Source organism: Hipposideros armiger, unplaced genomic scaffold (genome assembly GCF_001890085.2).
Source record: "Hipposideros armiger isolate ML-2016 unplaced genomic scaffold, ASM189008v1 scaffold_612, whole genome shotgun sequence".
NCBI lineage: Eukaryota > Metazoa > Chordata > Mammalia > Chiroptera > Hipposideridae > Hipposideros > Hipposideros armiger.
The window spans coordinates 426,668-439,838 of record NW_017731962.1 but is presented as its reverse complement, the minus strand read 5'-3'; the positions used below and the strand labels follow the sequence as shown (position 1 = coordinate 439,838).

Below are 13,171 nucleotides of genomic sequence, written 5' to 3'. Positions count from 1 at the left end.
CGCCCTGCATCAGTGGGGTGGGAAGAGAACGCTCTGTGGGGCTTCACACCTTCCGCTCTTCAAGGGCCCAGCACACACACTGACCCACAAGCCACGTGACTGACCCACCGCGCCCGCCTGAAGAGCCTCGGGTTCAACAGGCTCCGCCCAGTACGGGCAGAGCTGAAAGTGGAGGGCTGCCTGGAGGAGGAGGCGCGGGTGCAGGTGAGGCGAGGTGCCCAGAGAGGGGGTTGCAGGTGAGGCGAGGCGCCCAGAGAGGGGGTTGCAGGTGAGGCGAGGTGCCCAGAGAGGGGGTTGCAGGTGGGGCAGAGGAGCCTGAGCCTCCCTCTGCAGCCCGGGAGGTAGGCCGGGCGGAGGATAGCACCTGATCCTTACAGGTTGGTAAACCGAGGCTCAGGGTACACCCAGAAGGGCCTGAGGGCCTCACACAGAGCAGAAAGAACAGGGCGCACCCACCCCAAGTGCAAGCCACTTCCGGGAAGGCCCGACCCTGAGTGCTCAGCAGGGTCAGCCGGAAACCACAGGCCTCAAGACCCCTGACCTAAGGACACCCATGTCCCAGCTCAGCACCGCCCCCCGAGCCCTGATCAGGGCCTCCTGTCCGCCACTGAGCCCAGGCCTGGCAGAGGGGCCTTGGAGCTCCCCAGGGTAGTGTCTTCCTGCTCTGTGTCAGAGCCACCTCCCCCAACTCCACCTCGAGGGGCCCAGAGAGCCGTGCTGTGTGCGCCCCAGATCCAGGCACCCGTCATATCTCCCGATGCAGCCTCAGGGCATCAGCTGCCTCCTGTCTGCACCCGCCCCCATGGCCCACTCTGGGCCTCTCTGCGGGGGACACTGCCTCCTGTCCCATCCACCCATCTTCATGAGGCCACCTCCCCCGGCTCACAGTCTGAGGCCACAGCCCCTAGGAAGCCAGCCTGACAGTGTCAGCACTGACCACAGGGAGGTGGCCAGGGCAATGGCCCCCAAGGAGTGAAAGGACTCCATTCAAGGAGAGAACACGGGCCTCTGGCCAGTCTCACCCACTGGGCTCCACTGGGCCCTGCCCTTGGCTTCACTGAGGAAGGTTCCAGAAGCCGGTACTGACCCTCAGCACCTCCTGGTGCCCTGGGCAGGGCTGCAAAGCCATTGAGGGGAGGGGAGAAGCAGTGGATGGGAGTAGTGCCACCACCAGTCACATGGGGACAGGGACACAGTCACTGTCCCCCTCTGCCTCCTCTGCCCTTGCGCCAGCACTACACCCCTCCCCCCCCGGTGGGTGCTGCTCCCAGGGGGACACCCACAGATGCTTGCTGAGCCAGAGTGAAGACAGGTGGGTCCAAGCTGGCCATACGCCCCGGGGACACAGCCTCTGCACTGGGCCAGCAGCCCGAGGCGGGACCCTCGGCAGAAGACCCTGCCCACTCACCTCGCCCAGCCGCTCACACATGAAGTTCTCCCAGCCGTCCTCGGGGGGCGCCTCGGGGATGAACAGCCAGTCGGCCCCGGAGGCCAGGGCGGACACCAGGGCCAGGTACCTAGAGGAGAAGGGGCCATCTGCTCAGGGCGGGGCCCAGGTCACGCGGAGCCCCGCCTCCAGTCCTTCTCCCTGCATCCCGGCCCCAGAGATGATGGACTCCCACACACACGGCAGCTCTCACACCCACAGCGTTAAATGTGCACCTGCCACGTGCCAGGTGTGTGGAGGCACCACGCCCCCCCCTGCTGCTGCTCCCAGGGCAGCCCCCTTACCCGCAGTGCCGGCCCATCACCTCCAGCACGAAGGTCCTCTGATGGCTGTGAACACGGAAAGGGCAGAAGGTGTCAGTGCCAGGCCTCTGTGAGCTGACTTGCCCGGCCCGGCCTCATGGGCCAGCAGAAACGCCTCCTACAATCCACGGTGGCCAGGCCACGCTGCCCACACCCCATGTGTGCCCAGGTGACACAGCAGCAGCGCAAGAGCACACAGCTCTTCTCACTCCCAGGGCAGTCACGTGTCTGAGCAAAATGTGGCCTCGGGCTTCTGACCAGGCTTGGGGCTGGTTTCACTGACCGCCCCGCAGGCTGAAGGCCATTCCCCTTGCCCAGGCCTGGCCACCACTGGCCAGTAGCCTGAGGACCTCCCTACGGGACACACCGTCGCCCAGGGCCCCTGCTGCCCTGCAGAGTGGTGGCCTCGCCCTGCGCCAGGAGAACAGGATCCCCAGCTTGCTGGCCTGAACGCCTGGCAGGGTCAGGGGGTCACGGGCCTCACGCACCTCTGGGCCGTGGTGGTAATGGCGTCGATGACCTCCATGATGCGATGCAGGGCAGAGTCCGTGCCGATGGTCATGTCGGTGCCACAGAAGTCGTTGTCAATAGATCCCACCAGCCCGGCAATGTTCAGGTGTGAGTAGGTCTGAGCTGTGCTCTCCGAGATCTTACCTGGGAAGGGGCAGCCGGGCTGAGGCCCCACCGGCCATGTACCGCCCCGACCCCCGACACCCCGGGAAGGTCCCCAGGCTCAGCCTCTCCCTCCCCAGGTCCTGCACAGGGGCTCCCCAGGGGGGACGGCAGCTGACTCTGATGCTACGATGTAGGTGTGTCACCCTGACCAGGGGACCTCCAGGGCAGCCTTGGAGAGTGACCACGCTCCACGTTTCCAGTCCTACACGAGCGGCACAGAGCTGAGCTCCGAGAGGTCACTTTCCAACTGGAGACCTTGGGACTGCGTCTTATGTTTATGAAATTTTAACTATGACACCTCTGCAAGCTGACAGCCTGTAAACCACATCCGGGAATCAGTTCCAGATGGGACCTGTCCACACAACACGAGGTGAGTCGGCCTGGGACTGCGGCCCACCACGCCTGGGGGTCCCTGTGCTGGGTCCTAGAGGCTAGAGCTCAGGCCCTGGTCGCACTACCAGCCAGACCCAGCCAGCCGCCACCCTGACCTGGGCTGGGCCAGGCCCACGCCACCCAGCCAGCAGCCAGGCAGCGTCTCACCCACCTCCCCATCCTGCTGCTGACTCACCTTCCTTCATCAGCTCCTCCAGCAGGCTGCCCCACTCGCTGCGGAAGATGTTGGCACCCGTGAGGCTGCCATCCCCGCCGATGACACACAGGTTGGTGATGCCACGCTGGACCAGGTTGTAGGCTGCTGCCAGGCGTCCCTCCCGCGTGGTAAAGGCCTTGCAGCGGGCACTGCCAATGATGGTGCCACCCTGCACAAAGGAGATGGGTGCCTTGGCCGAGGCAGCAGAGGGTCCTGTGGGACACTGGAGGGACCCAGTACTGGGCAGCAGGGGCCTGATGGACCCCGCAGAACTGAGAGGGTGAGGTCCACGTCCTCCTCCAGATGCCTGGCCCCACCTCCCTGGGTCTTTCTCCTCGAATATATGATGAAAAGGACAGTATCCTCCTGCCAGGCTTGGGAAGTCCAACAAGGTAATGGAATGAACAGGCACCGCTCACACATACCCACACCCACACCCACACACACGCTCACACATGCACACACACACATGCTCACACATGCACACACACACACCCCACACACACACACACAGGCTCACACATGCACACACACACAGGCTCACACATGCACACACCCCCAACACACACACACATATGCTCACACATGCATGCACAATCTCACACACACACGCACGCTTGCACATGCACACGCTCACACATGCATGCACGATCTCACACACACACACACACACACATTTGAGGGCAGACACACCTGCCCTCGGGATGGGCACCAACCCCGGGAGCTCCCTGAGCCTCAAGAGGACCTGCCCGCAGCAGCTGGAAAAACATGCAACAGCTCCTCCCTGCTTGGCTCTGGCTGGGCTCCACGAGGACCCTGCCAGCTGTGCCCCATCCCCCACCGTGCTGCTTCTGGGACCCGCCAGGCTGGGTCCCAGGCTGAAATGGGCCAGCCCAAGGGCACCACTCTCAAGGCAGAGCCGAAACCCTCCCTTGTCTGCCCCCGCAGTGCCCCCTGGGCTTCCCAATGGCTATCCTGACCCCTCTGCATGTCCGTGCCCACTGGACTGACCAGGGCCAGGGTGGCAAACCTGCTCTGTCCCCCAGGAGCCAGGAGAACTCAGTCCATCAATGACAGCTGCTCTGGGCAGGAGCGGCGGGCGGCCCCTCGGATGGGCTGTGCCTGGACCAGCCCTGCACCAGGGCACTGGGCACTGGGGTCCGGGCCGGCCCTCCCGCTGCTCCTGCTGACCTATCTGTGGCTCACGGTGATGACTGGCCACTTGAATAAGCCAAGTGTCAGCTGGCAGCCTGGGATAAACAGGTGACAAGTGCCCTCACCACCATCCCAGCTCTGTGGGGGGCAAGGGTCTCCCCAGAGGCATGGCACAAAGTCTACCACTCCTAGGAATCCTGGCCCCTCAGTAGGTTAGAGGGAGGCCTTGGCCTTGGTCTCTGGGAGGCTCAGGACGGTGATGATGGGGAGGCCACATGGGGGGATGGAGAGGCCACTCAGGGCAAGCCGGACCTTTTCCAAAGTGTCCCCTCCCCCTGCACCCTTAGCTGGAACTGAGAGTGAACTCTCGTAGTGGAGATGTCTGGGGCCATCGCGACTCCATGGTCCCATAGCAGCCAGATGACACGGTCAGCCTTGAGGCGAGCCTCTGTGGGACAGGGTGTGCTTCTGTGTGTGTGTGTGTGTGTGTGTGTGTGTGTGTGTGTGTCTGTCTGTCTGTCTGTCTGTCTGTCTACATCTGTGTGTGTGTGGCTGTGTGTCTGTATATCTCCGTGCATGCACACGCGTGTGCTCATGTGCAGGGCGGGCCTGCCGCAGGCCTTACCAGCTGGATGATGTTAGAGACACTGAGCCAGTTGGCTGGCTTGATGTTGTCACCTCCTTCCACGAGGCCCTCGTAGCCCTGAAACCGAGGAGCACAGGCGTGAGACGGCACCCCTAGCAGCCAGACAGCACCTCTGCCTGTGAGCAGGATGGCCAAACCCCATCTGGCAGCAAACAGGTGCCGGGTCCTGCCCGCCGAGGCCCCCACCCCAGGGCCTTCGGGGGGGGATCCGGGCCCAGCCAGCGGTCACGGGCAGTGGGAGAGGCCAGGCTGCCCAGACGGGCCTACCAGAACACCTGTGCCAGGCTGGCAAGGCTGCTTGCTACAGAGCGTGACACAGGCAGAGTGCTCGTGCCACAGGTGGCCCGCGTGGTGAGTGCGCGAGCCATGCCCGGGTCACCGAGCCCAGGTCAGAAACAGAAGCCCGGCGTCCAGCAGCCCTCTGGCTTTCTAGGACCCTCCCCTCCCAGAGGACGATTAGATGTAGAAATGACAGCAGTGTCCACTTTTTGTGACTGGTGTTTCCGAGGGCCCACGTCTCCATGGCCAGCCTGTCTGGGGTACCACAGGCCACTGTGTGCGCCCCAGTCACGATGCATCCACCGAGATGGACATTTGGGCGGACTCCAGGTTGGGACTATTAGAAATAAGGCTGCTAAGAACACACACGTCTCCTGATAGAGGGCTCCTGAGCACGGGGTACGTGCACAGCCACCGGCGGCACTGCCACACGGCACCCGCCATGCTCGTGGCGCGACCGCCCTGCCCCCCAGCCACATGGCCAGGCTCCTGGACACTCCGCCCCACAGCGCCGGCCCAGTGACTGCATGTTGGTCCCTGCAGGTGGGTCCATCCTGAGTTTCCCTGGTGACCACACACTGTTTCCCTACGACATAAACCACGGGCCGTCTGGGCCACCTCTGTGAGAAGTGCCTGGTCAGGCGTCCTGACATTTCTCCTATCACATGGCCACCCCTTTCTCATTAGTAGGAGTTCTTTACTCCGTCTAGATAGAGAACAGGTGCATTTCATCAGTGGTGAAGTGACGCAGCACCTCCACGCTGAGATGAGCAGGGCTGCCTCCTCCATGCAGCCCTCCACGCTCCTGCCTGGGGCTGGAGCCCAGCTCGGCTCTGGGCTCTGGGTATCCGCTCACCCTCTGCCTCCTCCTCTCGGGCCACCCCCACCCATGCTGTTTTGTCCCAGGCCTGTATAATCCCGGGCAGCGAGGCCCTAGAAGCAGGCGGGGCAGGCACTCCTACCCCTGGGGAGAGGGGAGGGCACTACACACAGGGACTACAGTGAGGGCCCAAAAGGGAATGTCTCTTCACCTCAGGACATGGGATGTTCCCTTCAGCCCCACAGCCCGCCCAGGCCAGGCCAGGCTGGAGGGGCAGGTGCCCACCCTGCAGGAGCCGGAGCAAGGAGGAGGCTGTCAGGGCCACAGGGGACTGAGGCCCCAGGCTGTGGACCCCCAAGGAGCTACCTTCCACAGCTGAAGCCAGGCCACGTCCACCCTCCCCTCTTCCTCACCTGTGGTCAGGAATTTGGCCACGAGGACATAAGCCAGCCCTGCCGCCAACAACCCTGCACAGAAAAGCAGGAAAATGACCTGCAAACCCCCAGCAGGCACTGCCCGCAGCATGGAGCTACCAAGTCAGGCAGATCTCAGTCTGCAAAAGCCCAGAGCCAGGCACAGGGCCCGAGCGAGTGCGGTGCCAGCCTGGCCCCAGCCCACTGGGCACCCAGCAGTCCCCAGAGATGCCCGCCAGGCCAGTCAGCTCAGCTCGAATCAAAGTCTCACAGACACCACCCGCTTCTCCTAACCTTGGAGCCTTCTAGAATGTCTGCACACCTCCACTCACTTTGTGTCACCTCTGCTCTCCACCCCCTCCCGCCCCATCCCAGGCCAGGCCCCCGTCAGCCCCAGAGCTGGCTGCTGGCCGAGTGCACTGCTGGCCGCTCTCCTGGGTCAGCTCTGATAGGTCCCGTCTGGGCTCCGGGATGAATAAAAGCCGTCCAGTTCACTGTGCTTTAAATCACAACCTGCATTAGCGCCTGTGCCCTAACACCCCGCCCCCGCCCCGCCCAGAGAAGGAATGGTAGCCCCACTTAATAGGAGAAGCAGCTGAGTGTTAGACAGGTGAAGGGACACACCTGCCACAGGTGGACTTCAGGCAGGACTTGGACCCACCCCTCGCGCCTGGAGGCTGCCGGTCCAGAACCTAGGCCACTCCCTGGACAACGTCATCCTGTCCTCCACAAGGTTCTAGACCATTACCAGGGCGTGGGCCCCACCTGCCTGGCATCTGTGACTCTGAGGAGACCTGCTTTCCAAAGACACCTGGGCTGGTCTGAGGGTCAGAGCCCTGCAGGGGCAGCGGCCTGCAAGCTGCTGCCAAGGGCTGTGGGGGGGCCAGGGGAAGAGCCGGGAGTGGGGCACCGGGGGGAGCAGAGGCTGGGTTAGCTACCGTCTAAGTGAAAAGTGCAAACAAAGTAACACAGGAACGCTGGGAAACCAGAAGATGGAGGAAGTTCACCGTGTGTGTGCGTGCACCCCAACTGTGACACAGGGATGGGGGGCAAAGGGGCACAAGCTTGGCTAGAACGATGCTCTGAGGCGCAAGGAGGGGCTCTGCTGTTGTTACTGGTTGATTCACACACGGTTTGAGTGGACGGGGTGCAGGAGGGCTGGAGATGAGAGGGGGACCCGGCTGGGTAGGGGCTGGGGTCCTGGGCCTCAGAAGAGGAGGGTGGCAGCGTCACGCCCTCCTATCTCCCCAGGGACACAGTCCACCCCACAAGGACCCAGGCAGGATCCTCACCCACAGCCCAAAGAGGGCCCCAGCCGCCACCCTGTCCATCTCCGTCCCACCTCCCTGTCATCGTCCCCTCCCTCTGGGCCTGCCTTGGGTTGAACAAGCGGTGGCTGCTGAGGGACAGGGCAGGCATCCCCCTCCAGCCCCTACCGTCCCACTCCTGGCCCAGAGCCCACCAGCGTGGCGCCTGGACCCTGCCCGGCCTTACCTCGTAGATGAGGAAGACCTTGGCTCCCACATAGATGCCCATGCGTGTCACAGCCCGGACCGCAGCGTTCATACCTGCGAGGGAGTCAGGGCGACAGTCAGTGGAGATGCACAGATGTCGGGGCCCAGGACCCCACCCTCTTCAGGGGGTGCCGAGCCAGGAGCGGAGCTCCAGCCCAGGTCACGGGGCGAAGACCAGTCACTGCAGCTTCTGAGCGTTAGGAAAGCAGCAGCCCCCCGAGTTAAACCAAAAAATCCCGACCCGTGGGTTCCCGCCTCATCCACTCCCGTGCTCCCCCACAGCCTCCGCAAGCCACGACCCTGGGGGCAGCTCAGGGAGCACCCTGAGCACCGTGTCCACTAGCCCTAGGACCACACGCGCTGCCCCACGCCCCCGAGGGTGGGCTCTATGGGTCAAGAGGAGGGCAGCGTTCCCAGGGCCTGGGGTGTCGGGGAGTCCGCGGAGTCAGGCTGTGTCGCTGAGCAGGCTCGCGCTCCAGCCATCCAGCCTGCACGTGCACAGGGGAGCCTGCAGGCTGGGGCCGGCCCGCCCGCTCCCCCGTTCCCCTCGCCCGTCCGCTGAGCCTCGTGACTACCCTGCAGCGTAGGCTTCCTGGAAAGATGGACTGTGGGAAATGCTCCGAGCCCAGGGGGCTCAGCCGCCTTCCTTCACAGCTGGTTCCAAGACCCACTGAGGGCAGAGGTGTCTGCCTGAGCACCCCCCACGAGATGCAACCTGAACAAAGCCCTCACAGCAGCCCCAAGAGAGGCACAGAGCAGCAGAGGTGGCCCTGCGCGGCGGTCCCCCTGCCACACACTGAGGGTGTGATGGGGCCTCCCCCAGGGGCTGGGCCTCCAAGCGACCAGACAGCCATGGCTGCAGCTGCCATGGGCCTAGAGAACGCCAAGTCAGGTACCCTGGTCGGCGGCCCCGTGCGGGCACCCCAGGCAGGCCCAGCCCCTACACTAATGCAAGCCTTCTTTCCCAAGAGTCCACCCACAAAAGACATCTGTGCCTCAGTACAAGAGGGGCAGGCAGGGCACCCCATGCCCTCAGAGAGGAAGAATAACAACCATAATCACCTGTTTAGGGTCTCATCCTATCACGCTAGGTCCAGGGCCAGATCACAGACCTGTGCTTGGTCTCCCCCAAGGACCCCGCACCCCCATCCCTCTGCCTTCCTCCCCAGCAGCAGGGCCTGGAGCACACAAGCACGTGCTGTGGTTTGTCCCTAAGCTTTCGAAAGCCTTTTCCCTGGAGGTGGTGCAAACGGTGTGGCTGCGCCCCCAGGAACCCAGGCCTTCCTGGTACCTGAGCTCACAGAGATGGGCAGGGCCCATCTGCTTGGGTGCCCTGCAGGAGCACCATGGCTTCCAGGGTCCCTCGCAGCTTGTGTGGTCCACATGGTGACCCCAGCGTGGGGAGTTACTCGTGTCTCACCGGGTCTCAGCCTGGAAGGCAGGGCCCAGGGGAGACAGCAGGTCTTGGGGGACAGTGGAGGGCCACACAGCACCTCAGGAAGACCCAGTGGGCTGGGTGTCTGCAGCACAGGCGCTGGGCACCGGGCTCCCGCCATAGCAGACAGGCATTTGCAATACCCCCATTCTACAGATGAGAAGCCCTGGTCCCAGAGGGACAGGAGGGACCTGCTGGAGCCCCAGCAGATGAGGGTACCCCGACCCCTCCTCAGGCACAGCGAGCCCCCCATCCCCACCCACAGCCGGGGCTCCAGTTGCCGGATGTCCAGAGGCACCCAGATGGCAGGGCAGGCAGAGCACAGAGGCTGAGACAGCCACGCCTGCGGCTTCCACACTGGACTTTGACCAGAGAACCCCATTTCTAAAGAAATCATGAATGTCTCACATCCTCCAGACACATGGAACTGGGGCTGCGGAGGTGGGAGTTGGCAGCCGGAGCCCAGGGAGCACCCACACCCCCCAGACAGCTGGGCTCTACCAGGAACCGGGGTCTGAAGCTCATAAATCCCGCAGCCTGGGGGCCATGAGCTGTAGGCTCCCCGCCTCCCTGCCATCGTGGGTGGGGGGCGCTGAGCAGCACGTGGCCCTGCCCTTCTCTGACCCCCACCCCATCGGGCCCCGTCCTGGCCAAGGCATCGGGCCGTCTCACTGGCCTTGGCCAGCCTGGACGGTTCACCCTCCCGCAGCCACCCTCACTGATGAGGCCACTTCGGACCCACTGCAGGCTCAAGGTCCAAGCCCCGTATCTGCCAGGCAGGAGGGAGGCCAGCAGCCGGAACAGGGTGAGGAGAGAGGCGGGGTGCGGAGGGGAAAGGGCAGTAGCCAGGGACTCAGGCCCACCATTCAACCGGACGTCTCTCTGGTCACCCCATTTTGGCCAGCTGCTGGAGGGCTTGAGGGACCCCAGAGGTAGGGTACCGTTCTCAGCCCTTCAGAGGACACATAACCACATTCAGAGAAAACTTGAATTTTAGCCCAGGAACCGGATGCCATGGAGACAGCCATCGGAGGGTGGCGGTTCCTCTGTGTACCTCACTGTAAGCTGCCTTCTTTAAAAGGCCTTTTTATAGCCCTTTAATCTGCTTTTCTTCCTCAAAATAAACCCTGGGCTGGGTCAGAAGAGTGGGCAGGAGAGCAGCTGCATCTACCAGCTGAGGGGGCTCGTGACCCCTCGCCCCTCCAACCCCAGGGAGGGGCATCCCATGACCTGTTGGAGGAAATCCACAATGCCACCAAACTCATGCCTGAGGTTGATGCGTTTGCAACTTTTCACCACAATTGGCTCCCAGGAAAACAAAAATGTGCAAGAGAGTGGTGACCGTGAGGCGACACCAGGCTCAGCAGGACATTTCATGACCAGATGACAGGGAGACGCGGAGCCTGGCTGGGACGGGATGAGATGCGGAGGGCAGTCCGGGAGCTAAACCCTCACCTGCAGATACAGGACATCAGTGTCCTACTAACCAACCAGGAAAAGGCAGGTCCTGTGTGTTATTTAGGGGCTGGGAGGGGCTGCCCACTGGGGAGCCCGAGGGTGCAGTGGTGGGCGGGCCAGTCTCTAGTTACTTTGCACAAAGTTGCTGTGACACCCTTGGACAACTGCCTCCCTCAACTCACTGACACTTCCTGCGGCCACCAGGAAAGGAGAGACCCCAAGCTGGCAGAGGGTGCCACTTCCAGGCTGGCTGGAAGGGACCTGCCAGGTGGCCTGTGTTGACCCTTCCACCTGTTTACAGTAGGGGAAACCGAGGCCCACGGGAAGTGCTTGGGTCAAGTCACAGCTGGTCAACGCCAGCCCTGCCAGGACCTGGGTCTGGCCCTCCACTCCATGAGGCTGGCTGGTCTGCACACATCCCAACAAAAGCAGACTGTAGCCACTGGGAGCGAAGTGCCCACTCACCCCGGCTGCCGTCAGCCCCGGGCACACACAGGAGGGCACACACAGGACACAGGAGGGCAGAGACATGTTGCTGTCAGGTCTCTACAAGATCAGCTTTTAGAAGGACATGGGGGCCCTGAAGGCAACCTGAGCACCCACATCGGGAGCTGGATCGCAGGAGCAGTGATGGCAAGAGGGGAGCTGGCCAGGGGCGCACCCACTGACTGGCTCCAGAACCCCCAAAACAGAAAGGCTCCATTCTCCCATCACACCAGCTAGCCTTGCGTCTTCCCCCCACATCCACCCAGCCCTAAACCAGGGAAGTCTGTGCAGCCCCAACCAGAAACCACAGCTAGCATGTCATCTACAGATTGTCAGGCGCGCACAGCGGAGGAGCTGAGGTTGCCAGGGGTCTGGGAAGTGGGGACACATGCAGAGAAAGGCATGAGGTAAGCGGCCCACGGTCAGCCAGCAGATGGCCAAGCTCCAGCCACATCCAGGAAGCGCTGCCCGTCCTGTGTGAGGCACCAGGGCCACAGCTCAGACAGGCTTTGCCCTCGGCCGGCCCACCTGTGCAAGCTGGCAGCACCCTCCCTGGCCCCTCGGCCACCCCCACCGATCCCCATCCTCTGTTCAGTCTGTGCCAGGAGAGGGAAGGGGCACGCCACCCCGAGGGCTTTGCACCCCGACCTGAATGCACACCATTCATCCTTCCGTCCTCCTCAATGCTGCCGTCTGCTGTCCAGACCAGAGCCTGCGGTGGAGACCCGCTCCGCAGGAGCCATGCGAGTGGGGGCCTCCCTGGCCTCTCTGCGCTTGTCTGGCCAGGTGGTCAGCCCTTCCAGGGTGCCCTTTCCGGTGTCTAATCTCACAGGACGGTGCTTCCCCCAGGCTACCCTCCAAGCCCACTCACTCCAGCCCTGACTCACTGGCCATGCTCTAGGGAGGGACGGGCAGCAAATGCACTGGCCACGAGGGGCTGCAGACGTGCCGCAGGGCACTCTGCCCGCCAGCCGCGGGCTCAGCCCGACTCTCCTTGCAGGGAAGGGCCCCTCGCAGGCGAGGACACAGAGTCTGATTCTTTCTGCCTTCCCGGATTTGTGACAGCTCTTTCCATTTCTGAGGGGAGATGGGGAGTCGGGGGCCTGAGGCGGGGAGGGAGGTGTGTGTCTGTACTTTCTGATTTGAAGGCAGGCAGACCAGGCACACAGTCTCCATCCCTTCCAGTCCTGCTTCCCGGCCTACTGAGATCTCTCCTGGGGTTCAGGGTGGAGCCGTATGGCCAAGCGTGACCGGTGCCAAGCTGGCCATCCCAGGTCGGAGGCACCGGAGAGCGGAAGTCAGGACAAGACCAGGCTGCCAGGAGAGAGGCTGCTGGGACGGACTGTCCCCCCCCCCAGATGGGGCCCTTGCCCTGCTCTGCCCAGCCCCGGCTGCAGGACCCTGGGCTTCCCCTGCACAAGGGGAGTGAGAACAGGTCTGAGCTACAGGAAACACCTCCCCAGGGCACCCTCTCCCCCGCTAGGCCTCAAAGGCCATAGAGGGCTGGTCTGGGTAGGTCCGCCACCCCCACACCTAGCAGCCAGGACGGAGCGGGCAGGATGGGAGGGGTGCGGGCATCCTTGCCGCCCCGGAGGCCATGGCTGGGCGAAGCACAGCGTTCCCAGGTGCCTTTCAGAACCAGGAAGAGCCTGGCACTCAGGATCTGGAGGCAACTGCGCAGCTCAGCGCGGCCTCCAGGAAACAGGACTCCCGACACGTGCCACCCGAGAAGGAGCGCGGGGAACCCCCGGGTCAGCAGGAGGGACACCCGCGGCCACGCCAGCGCCGGCCCGGAGCGCGGCGCCCCCAAGCCGCAGCCGGCGCGCAGACACACCTCCCGCAGGCGCGCGGGGGCGGAGCGCGGAGGCCGTGGCGTGTGGCACGTACGCGAGCGGCCGAGGGAGGGTTCGGGGGCTGGACGGGGTGGGTCCGGGGCGGGAGGGGGACCCGCG

At 63.6% G+C, this 13,171-nt stretch overlaps 1 protein-coding gene across 1 annotated transcript in view; it reads right to left on the bottom strand.

Moving 5' to 3' along the window:
• The window catches only part of PFKL (phosphofructokinase, liver type), a 29,074-nt gene extending 17,173 nt beyond the window's left edge, over positions 1-11,901 (bottom strand). The window contains exons 1-7 of the mRNA XM_019625013.1: positions 11,868-11,901; positions 7,821-7,894; positions 4,794-4,871; positions 2,993-3,182; positions 2,238-2,403; positions 1,732-1,776; positions 1,409-1,517 (exon numbers count right to left, since the gene is read on the bottom strand). Coding sequence (XP_019480558.1) covers positions 1,409-1,517; positions 1,732-1,776; positions 2,238-2,403; positions 2,993-3,182; positions 4,794-4,871; positions 7,821-7,894; positions 11,868-11,886 — 681 coding nt within the window. The 5' untranslated portion in view covers positions 11,887-11,901. The remainder of the gene's footprint in view (positions 1-1,408; positions 1,518-1,731; positions 1,777-2,237; positions 2,404-2,992; positions 3,183-4,793; positions 4,872-7,820; positions 7,895-11,867) is intronic.
• Positions 11,902-13,171: the final 1,270 nt, after the last annotated feature.